Here is a 10314-nt window from a genome sequence, read left to right as displayed (position 1 = left end):
AGAATCACAAGGAGCCAATCTGTAATTGTGTCGACAATGGCCATGCTGATAGCCGGAGAAAGTGACAGAGACCAGCTCATTGCTGTGCTGCTTCTCCTTCACTGTCCAGTAGCAAACCCGGTCATTGAAAGCCTGGGCTCACAGGAAGTGGAATTAATGATGCTGACCATCATTCAACCCAAAAGACTAAGGACATCTAGTGGTACAAAAGAAGTACTTTTAGGGCATACAGCTCAGGATTAAAAAGGTAAAAAAATACAGAATTTATTTTAAATCTTTTAATAGCTCATTCATTTTTTATTTTTTTTTCCGATATTTCTACTCTAAAGAAGAATTATACTGAATACTACAATTACATATTTATTAACTGCATACAGTTATCAGATTATATTATGTTTCACCACAGTAGTCCCCTAAGGTTGACTTTGCAATCAAAAGTCTAGAGTCATTTCTGGGAATTGGGGCAACAGATGAGATCTCCGTGTAGTGAATTCAAATAACTTCATTTTCACAAGCTTAATTATTAGAAGGTATGGGCACTTTGATTTACAGAGTCTCATTTACCGGTCTATAGCCTGCTGGGTGTCTGCAACCACACTGACTGCCAGGTCATTGCCAACCAAAATCATTCCAATGAACTTCTCTGAAAATGTATTACATCTGTAATTTCCAAAATACTGTTGTATGTTTAAACACACAGGCAGTGCATGGCCGTATCGGGCCGCTCCCGGGAAGGACAGGTGCTGCGTGTGATTGTACGCAGCAGCCTGTTCTTCTCTATAAAGGCCCCATTCACGCTGCGCGATTTGCATTTTGCGCGATGTCGCGCAAATGCTTGCATTGCAAAGAATGGAATCGCTGCAAAATCCGCTCCAAAAAGGGTCCTGCTGTAGCGACGCACGACCCGCGACAGCAGGACCCTTTGCCCCATTGCCTTGCATTGGAGAGCGATATCGTGCGGTAAATAGCTGCGATATCGCGGGAATTACCGTGAGATAAATCGCTCAATGTGAACGGGGCTTGAGAGTACGCCGCCGTACGCTCGTCCGTACGGGTGCGGGTGTCCCTGCTCGGACCCAGACAGGGTCCATCCTGTCAGCGGACGAGTAAGGACACCCGCAGCGACGCGCAGGTCGGGTGAGCATAGGGCGGCGTATGGCCGCGTGCTCCCATAGAGAAGGACAGGCTGCTGCGTAATATTACACACTGCACCTGTCCTTCCCGGGAGCTGCAGCGCAGATCTGTACGGGTCGGCCGTTACACGTGTGAATGAGGACTTACCCCTCCATACAGCTGTATACAAAACATTAGGTCATACTGAAATTCTAGAATGGAGATAGTCTCCAGGAACACCAAAAATGTCTGTCTTTAATGTATGGCAAAGTTTAAAATAAATACAATGAATACAAATGATGTTATAACACATTAATCACAGATATAGCCACAGGAAGGCTGCGCACTGCCATCCTCCGAGGTAGTAACACAAGTAGGGATCGCTCCACATCGGTGTGCTTTGTCTGCATTCAGTTTTTTTAAGCTCACAAACCGTTGCTAGATTATTTTGCATTACTGTCAATAGGTCTGTTTTCAAATGTGAGCTTTTGCCACTGTACTGCATTTTTAAATCTAAAGTCCCGACACATATATATATAAAAAAAGGTTTAATCCAATTATGCGTTCATTAAAATGTGCATTGCATTAAGGCAGCCCATTCATTTTTAATGGGTGCTAATGCACAGGAATGGACCAACAGACGACATGCAGCATTTCTTGACGCAGCGCACCATAAACAGAATTTAAAGACTCTTTCTCACATATAGAAATAAAAACGGTGTGTTTGGCTGCTTGCCTGCAGTTCTGCTTTAAACAATATGATATATTGCACTGTAACTGTAATAGTATATCTGAAAGCAATGCAAAGCACTATTACCAAGCATTGTGCTGGGCTGCAATGGATGTGTTTTGCCGCAGTGCATTGGGATGCCATTCAAAACTAACACACGACAACAGGCTAAAACACACAGCATGCATTGTATGTGCGTGTTATCACAAAGGTGTGTTTTAGCCCTCAATGCACTTTAAAATACAGCTAACATAAGTACTTGAACCTGTCTTGATATCAGCCTCATGTATTCCCCCTGGACAGCAACAATTGGGGTGCATTCACACCAAAATCGGAAAGAAATCACAATGCAACGGAGGGTTCGATGACTTGCAAATGTACCTTCCGATTTCCTTTGGATCCATTGTGATCTGTTTTCCAAGGGATGCTAACAGGAGGGCACCGAACAATGCCGGAACGTTTGCATTACATTGCAAAAAAAAAAGTAGTGCATGTTCTCCTTTTTTTTCACACAACATAATAGATGCAGTGTGAACGAGCCCCATTCACGCCCATTCCTTTTGCGGTGCCCTTCCATCAGCATCTGTTGAAAAAATGTATCACAATGCAATGAATCCAGTGTAAATGGGCCCTCAGAGTAGTGCTGGGGGTTCAGCACTATGAGTCAGGCATGATCTATTGCAGTGGTGGGGAACCTATGGAAAGCGGGGCCTCTCTGCTGCCATGCGAGCCTAGGTTTGGATTAACATATGGCTCCTAAAGATATGCCCGACTGTCCTGGATCGCTTCGTTATGCGATCTGGGCTAGCCCCAATCAGGCAGCAGCAGCCTCTAATTAGGCATATTACATATCACTCACTGGGGCCTCTCGGCCCTTATAGACCACCCAAGAGCCCACATAGCACCCCTGAGAGCCCGTACAGACCGCGTAACAGCTCGTAAAGCCCCTGAGAGCCCGTACAAACCGCCTCAGAGCCTCACAGCGCCCCCGAGAGCCTGTACAGACCACCAAAGAGCCTGCAGAGGTTGCAATTGCCGGGTTGACAGTTTGAGATAGATAAGTTGGTTTAGTGATACAGCTTGGGCACTCGGGCTCAAAAAGATTCACCATGACTGATCTATTGCAATACACAGTGGTGTCTGTGACCATGGGATGAGAGATCACAGAGATCATGGTGCTTCTGCTCTCTCATTTTCCAGTCACAGTCACAGAGATAGTACTGGACCAGGCGGTACTGCTGCAGGTATAATGTGTAGGGATGGAAGGCACATGCAGCAGCTTTATAAAGCGTGCAGATACGGCTGAATGCATTGCCATTTCAACAAGAAAAGATATGGTACTTCCTCATAGTGCTGGAGGTTTTCCCAACTATTTCCACCTCCTATCATTCCCTTTGGCGAGTAACTCAGACCTTCATACACGGCCCAGAGGTTTCAAAGCTTTGACTATCAGAATGGATGTCCATTCTGCCATATCTGCAGGCTTTCTGAGGCATACCTGTAGCAGTCTTTTTTCCTTCTAGAGCCAGAGTCATTAACTGCAGTCCCCTGTGTGTACAATGCCCGCGTGATCGGCCCTCAGCCTGCTACTGCGCAGATTGCCCATTGCTCTCATTCTGAAATCCTCTAACAGCATCAAACAGGCGGTGCTGGCGCTGTACACACAGGAGACGTGGGCAGATCCAGGAGAGCGATGTCTTGGACGAGTACGAGTACTTGCCCAAATACTTGGTCTCAGCATCGGTGCATCCCTAGTCTTCACATGTTTTCCCCGTTTCTCCCCTCCCATTAAAAAACTGCCATGGCTGGCAGGAGCATGCAGCTAAAAACTTCTGCTCCTTGCGTTGAAGCCGCGGTCTCTGTACATCGTACTGACACTCCCCACCCCTGTCGCATCACTACAAAATCAGAAACAATAGAAGATAGGGCTGCAACAACTATTATAGCTGATGGTACATTCTGCTGTATATTATACAGAGCAATATACCATCAGCAATACATTATACACTGTAAAGCTGCAGCTAACGATTATTTTCAAAATCGATTAGTTAGCCGATTATTACGTTCGATTAATCGGTTAAAAAATAAAATAAAATACATTTTAAAAAATGGCTCCAGTGATGGGACTACTAGTTTGTATTGAGATTGTAGTCCATCACAGGAGCAAGCTTGGAGCGGTGGAAGTAAATAAGAAGAAAAAAAAAAGTGTGGTGTGCAATATAGTGAAATGAAAAGTGTAAAATTATACAGCAATGAATGCAGAATGCCTGATCAGATGATAGCTGATGACATATTGTATTCATGTTATACACAGTGACCGGTCAGGGATGGTTGCAGCTCCCTTTTAAATCAGTGCTGGAGAAATTCAAATGAAGTCAGGAGCGAGCCTGTCCTATCCGGGAGCCAGCCTGTCCTATCCGGGAGCCAGTTCCATTGACAACAATTAGAGAAAACCCCAAAAGTTAGGCTGCAGCTATAATTTCCCTGGCTCCTGGGATTTGTCCAGCTCTGCTTTTAACCATACGGCTGATTCCAGTATGGTATGTGAAAGGAATATACTCCGCGCCGGGAGAGGAGAGGAAGGAGGTGGACACCTGATGGAGCATGGCATTGAGTAAACATTACAGTTTAGTTTGCATCTCTTTTCTGATGCGCCTTGTTACTGTAATTTGTATAAAACTTTTAATAAAAACTATTTAATTAAAAAAAAAAACATTACAGCTTAAGATGGCCATACGTGGAACAGATTTCTGCTGGTTCCTGATTAATTGGCTGAAATTCAAGCTGTAGGTGGCCCCGCTGGCACCCCTCTGCTCAACAAGTTGGGTTTTCAATTGACTTTCGTCAAAGGAGCTGGCCCGGAAAAAAATTGTCATCTAAACAGTGTCCAGGTATTCAGCAGCCGCTGTCAGAATACAAATTCTGCATCGGGAGATTGAAGAAATCTATTCGTGTATGACCGGACTTACTCCTCTACCCCTAGATTTGGGGTGCTCATACACTGTTTAACCCCTTCGTGACTGACGACGTATGTACCTATTCCACCACAGCACCCCTGTACTCCTGTTCCACAAGTGGCACCCCCACACAACTATTCCACCATTGCACGCCAATACACCTGTCAAAAAATGAAAAAAAGGCCTCAGTCATGAAGGGGTTAAATTTTGGCCGGTTTTTGCACAACTGGCTGAAATTCGCAGTGTGTGGGGCTGTCGACACCCTTTCGCTCGGCATATCTCGATCAACTGATCAAAGGAGCCGGCCGGAAAATCTTTGTACGATCAGAGCCAATGAGCTGCTGGCCCTGCTCGGGTATTCTGACCGGCCACTGTCAAAATGCAATACAAACAGCGGGATTCCTCGATCGACAAGCTGACACGCAGCACACGGGTTGAATGAGAAAAATAGATCAGTGAAATCCTACATGACCCTTTTTTCTGTGGATTTCAAGCGATTTTGCTCCTGATTGCATACAGCCCAATAGGAACAAATCGCACAATATCGCACATATAAAATCGCGCGATTTTCATGTCGCTCAGTGTGAATGGGGCCTTAGAGCGACACTAAAGACCAGTATATGGTCGGCCTTAGAGCGACACTAAAGACCAGTATATGGCCGGCCTTAGAGTGACGCTAAACTCAGAAGTTAAACCATAAAAAGACAAATCAAGTCCCCTAACTATGAACAAAAATGTATCTTATTTGTGTCTCACTCGGCTGTAGACCCTCAAATCATCTCTGAATTTGGTGCTGACACTGTCCTTTCGTTCTGGAGGGGGGCTACTTTTGCTCCCCGTGTATGTTGTAAAGTAGTCACCGCTCCAAGCTCACTCCTGTGATGGACTACAATCTCAATACAAATTAGTAAACTAAATATGAGATTGTAGTCTATCACAGGAGTGAGCTTGGAGTGGTGACTACTTTACAACACACACAGGGACCATGGGGAAGAAACGTAGCCCCCTCCAGAATGGACGAGTGTCTGCACCAAATTCAGAGATGATTTGAGGATCTACAGCCGAGTGATACACAAATAAGATACATTTTTGTTATTAGGTCAGGTACTTGAATACATTTTTATGATTTAACTCCTGAGTTTAGTATCACTTTACAATGGCCATACGTGGAGCAGATTTCTGCTGGTCCCTGATGAATCTGCTGAAGTCTGAGCTGTAGGTGGCCCTGCTGGCACTCCTCCGCTTAACAAGTTTGGTTGACAATTAACTTTTGTTCACGGAGCTGGTCCAAAGACGTTTATCCAAACAGTGACTGCAGTCAGCCATTCAGACGCAGGCAACGTCTGGGTATTCAGCAGCTGCTGCTAGAATACAAAAGCCATAGCGGGAGATTTGTTTATACAGAAACTTCTTACACCTAGATAGATTGGAGAAGTGAACAAACTCTTCACCCTTTACACCCTAAGTGTATGATTGGCCTTATTCCTACACTTAGAGCATTTAACCCTTGCACTGCCAGGGGAGTATTTTTGAAAAAGTTACGCTTTAATATTTGCTGTCGGTGTCCCCTTGGTAAGATTTCCCTTAACTTCCTGTATCAGAGATGCAGCAGGAAGTTAGAGAGAACCTTCCAAGGTGCCCTTTTCAGACAGGTGTCCCCTGCTGGAAGATCCTCCCTCATGTCTGGCTGTGGGGACAACTGTAAATGGTTTTCTCTCTGGGTGACGAGGGGGGAACAGGACAAACAGAAGGGTGGCTCTGCTAATGGTGGGCACACCTACAATATAAACCTGGACAGAGGGTCTCACCCTACCCCCAAAACTATAACAAGGTCCTGTCTGGAGGCTCTCTTTAACATTCCCTGGGCAGCACACAGGCACAGCTGAGGTAAAGGTGTGAGGACATGTCCCCTGTACACAAGTCTGGGGGCCCGGGCTCCACCACACACTCGGGGCCCCTATGGTGGCGGCACCTGTAATTACAGCCCTCATGACACAGACGGACACACGCCACAGGAAAATAAAGATGCCATTGCCTGTCCATGGCAACTCTGCGGGGCGTATCCACAGGCGGGTGTCTGCCAGCCCCGTCCGCACACAGGTCCACCCCACCATACTGGGGCCGGGGAACAGACACCCAACCGAGAGGGGGGAGGGGGGGAAAGGAAACGGGGGCCGCAGCGACGCAGCGCCGGTCCGCTCACTTACCTGGGCAGGATCGGATGATGACTGGCCGCTGCATCCCACCAATGGCAGCGCTCAATCCCGTTCTCTCGGCGCACTTTCATTGGCTGATCTCTGTTTGCTGGATCGCCGACGTAGGGCGGGACGTCAGACGCATGCGCAGACGCGGTAGACGGCCAGGCCGGGATATGAGCGGCGGTGTCCGGCCTGCGCAGCCATAGCGGTGTGAGGCAGGGAGAGGACACACAGGGGGGGAGGGGAGTTCTTCCGGTGCTAGGCGGTGTGAGGCTGCGAGTGCCTGGTTGCACAAGGCAGAGTGGCACTTGTAGTGCTCCCGGAAGTGGCAGCCACCTCCGTGTGACACAGCCGGGAATGGCACGTCCGTTCAGAATCTATAGGCTATGTATGAGCCGGCTGGTCCCCTGAGAGTCTGCGGCCTTGTGTCCCGCCATGACCTGCTGGCCGAGGCTGGATTCATACTAGATGCGTTTGGCGCACGTTTATGCACGCTGAATGCATTAGGCTCCTGCTTAAAAACAAAACTGCGTTTTGGTAATTTTCTTCATGCATGTACTGCTTTATTGTTTTCTTTGGCCCCATACACACAGTGCGTGAAGAACAGTGATTGTGCGTTGTGTTCAGAATCATAGAATGTAAGAATCGGAGGTCCTGTGTAGGGACTGTACTTTGGCTGTATGCATGTTTTGGTCCTCTGTATACATAAGTGTAAATCCCAGAGGCGTGACTGGGAACCTCAGGTACCTGGTGCAAAAAATAATGAAGGACCCCCCTCCCCGGAGACCATATTGGCGCCTGAGCGGTTACCGGAGCCGGGCCCTCTTCCTTTCCAGCTCCCCAGGGATCCCCCTCAAGGGGGGGTCCAACAACAAGGAAGAGAGCACCCCTCTGAAATGATGGCAGATAGCAAAGAAGCTAATACTTTTTTTTCCAGTGTTCAGATAGCTGTTGCTGTCGGAATACAAAAAAAAAACCCCGAGATGAATAGCTAGATTGCTATTTCAATTTGCAATGGCAAGCTGGCTATTGCACCTGCCCTCTGCTGCAGAGGACTTGATGGAGAACTTCAGGTCCACCTCTGCTGATTGACAGCAGCAGTGGGTGGATGCAATAGCTAGTCTGCTATTGGCTATTGAAATAGCAATCTAGCTATTCATTCATATGCCCCCCCCTTTTTTTGAGTGCCGGCGGCCCCGATGTCAGTGGGAAAAAAAACACTGCAGGGAAAGGTTTACTCTGCTAGGAGTAAACCTTTCCAGGAGAAAATGTTTCTCTCCCGGGTATCAGGGAGCTGATAATAGCGGGAGACTCCCGGAACATCTGGGATAGTTGAGATGTCTGAGCGCCCCCCCACAAGTGGCAGAACTCTGGGGCCTGGTTGCACATGTGACCTCTGCAACCATGGTATTTCCACCAGTGCTGATTGCATTTTCATAGCTCAAGGTGTGTAGTCCTCTGTTGCTAGAATGCAAGTGACTTGTGCCACCTATATGCTGTCGACGCATGAGGGCCCATCCAAACCTGATCTGCTGCAATACGTTTTTCAAACGTGGGCTAATGTGAGGGCACTGAATAGTGAATGGGGCTAGTTGACACTGCTCCATTACATTATGTTGTGCTAAAAAAAACGTAGATCATGCACTGCTTTTTTTCAGAGCAACGAGTATTCGGTGTGAAATAGCCCCATTCACACCCATTTTTCGGTGGCGTTCCCTTAGCATCTGTTGAAAAACGGATCAGAAGGTACAATTGTAAGTCAATGGACTGACTCTCCGTTGACTTGGGATTTCCTTTCCGATTTTGGTGTGCATGCACTCCAAGGTCCCATTCACACCACATCCAGTTCATCTCCAGACCAGATTGTTTCTGGACCCAACATGCATCCTAATATATCCCTATGCTAATTCTGGCCTCTGTTCACACCAGCGCAGTCTGTTCCAGACCAGAAAAATACTGCTGGTCTCAATTTGTTTGGTCTGGAATTGTGGGTAGGTTCACACCATTTTCAAGACCAGATCTGGTCCAGAAAATATAGTTAATCTGCCCTAAACATTGCATTTGTGCAGAGCACTTTTATACAAGATTTGGCTGCCAGCAAAATCCTGTGTATTAGTTTCACAGGGCTGTGTGTATGATCCTTTTACGTTCAAGTATGTTGAGTTGTATTCATTTGTGGGGTTTCTTTATACATAGCAGGAGCCAAAATACAAGGTTTTTCATTTACTCGGGGCCCATTCACACCACAAAGCTGTGCCCTGCAACGCATGTAAAACACCTAAAGAGGAGAGCACACTGACATTTGTTTAATAAATGTATTCAAATAAAATCAGATGCACTCACAAGTGGAGACTTCTATTTGCATATCACACAAGAGTGACTCAATGCAGGTATTCCTGGAACCTGAACCCTGGGAGACAATTCTAGAATCAGCTGGGGAAGAGTTATGTGAGCCGATCAGCTGTGCTGGGGCTGGTGGTTCACCTTCCATTGCCTCTTCCTAAAGGTGCCCATACACTGCGCGATTCTCGTAGGAGAATCGCGTGAAATCCCGCGATCGTATGATAATCGTGCAGTGTATGGAAGGCGTGCAACCGTTTCTACTGTACGGTCGCACGTCTTTTGACGAAGGAGCATGCTAGAAAACCCGCCGAGAATTGTACGATTGTCGGCGGGTTAGTGACGTGCTCGTTCGACAACCGTGGAACGGGCCGGTGTGCGCACGCGCACACTGCCCTTCAGCATTGCGGTCATCAGAAGCCCGCCCCTCGGCGGGGCAGGCTTTCGATGATCGCAAGTACGATCTGCCTGTCCAAGATGTGCATATCGTACAAGATTTTAATTAGCTTACGACCACCGCAAGACAAAAGTCTTGCGATGTTGTAAGGTGTATGAGCACCTTAAGGCAGTCTCCAATGTCATGTGTAAGTCCAATGGAATATGTTTCAGGGCAAACAACCTGTTCAGCCTCCATATGCAATGCATGTGTTGCAGTAAACAGCCCACTCAAATGGGTTGAAATGGACAACAATGCACACAAAAATGGGTCAGGCTGGATTTTATCACAGTGCAATGCTCAAGACAGCAGCACACATGCATGTTGGAAGTGCATTTGGGTGCTATGCACAATTAATGGTGCCGCACCAACACATTTAACCCCCTCCACATTTTAGGCCTGAAAATTACTTAAAATCCCCAAACATTATATATTTTCTGAAAGCCAAGACCCTATAGAATAAAATGGTGGCAGCTGCAAATTTTTATGTTGGACGACATCAGCGCACCTTATTAGCAAACCCAAAAATGCACTTAAATG

At 46.9% G+C, this 10314-nt stretch overlaps 1 protein-coding gene across 5 annotated transcripts in view; it reads right to left on the bottom strand.

Moving 5' to 3' along the window:
• ZMYND11 (zinc finger MYND-type containing 11) overlaps positions 1-7109 on the bottom strand; it is a 74338-nt gene extending 67229 nt beyond the window's left edge. For 3 of the 5 annotated variants that reach the window (XM_018554182.1, XM_018554183.1, XM_018554184.1), the window contains exon 1: positions 7008-7109. In XM_018554182.1, coding sequence (XP_018409684.1) covers positions 7008-7087 — 80 coding nt within the window. In that variant the 5' untranslated portion in view covers positions 7088-7109. The remainder of the gene's footprint in view (positions 1-7007) is intronic. The other 2 variants (XM_018554186.1, XM_018554185.1) reach the window with 1 other exon arrangement.
• Between the last annotated feature and the right edge of the window lie 3205 nt (positions 7110-10314).

The sequence above is a fragment of the Nanorana parkeri genome, unplaced genomic scaffold (assembly GCF_000935625.1).
Source record: "Nanorana parkeri isolate BGI_ZX_2015 unplaced genomic scaffold, ASM93562v1 scaffold145, whole genome shotgun sequence".
Taxonomy (NCBI): domain Eukaryota; kingdom Metazoa; phylum Chordata; class Amphibia; order Anura; family Dicroglossidae; genus Nanorana; species Nanorana parkeri.
This window is presented reverse-complemented; position numbering and strand designations above follow the sequence as displayed.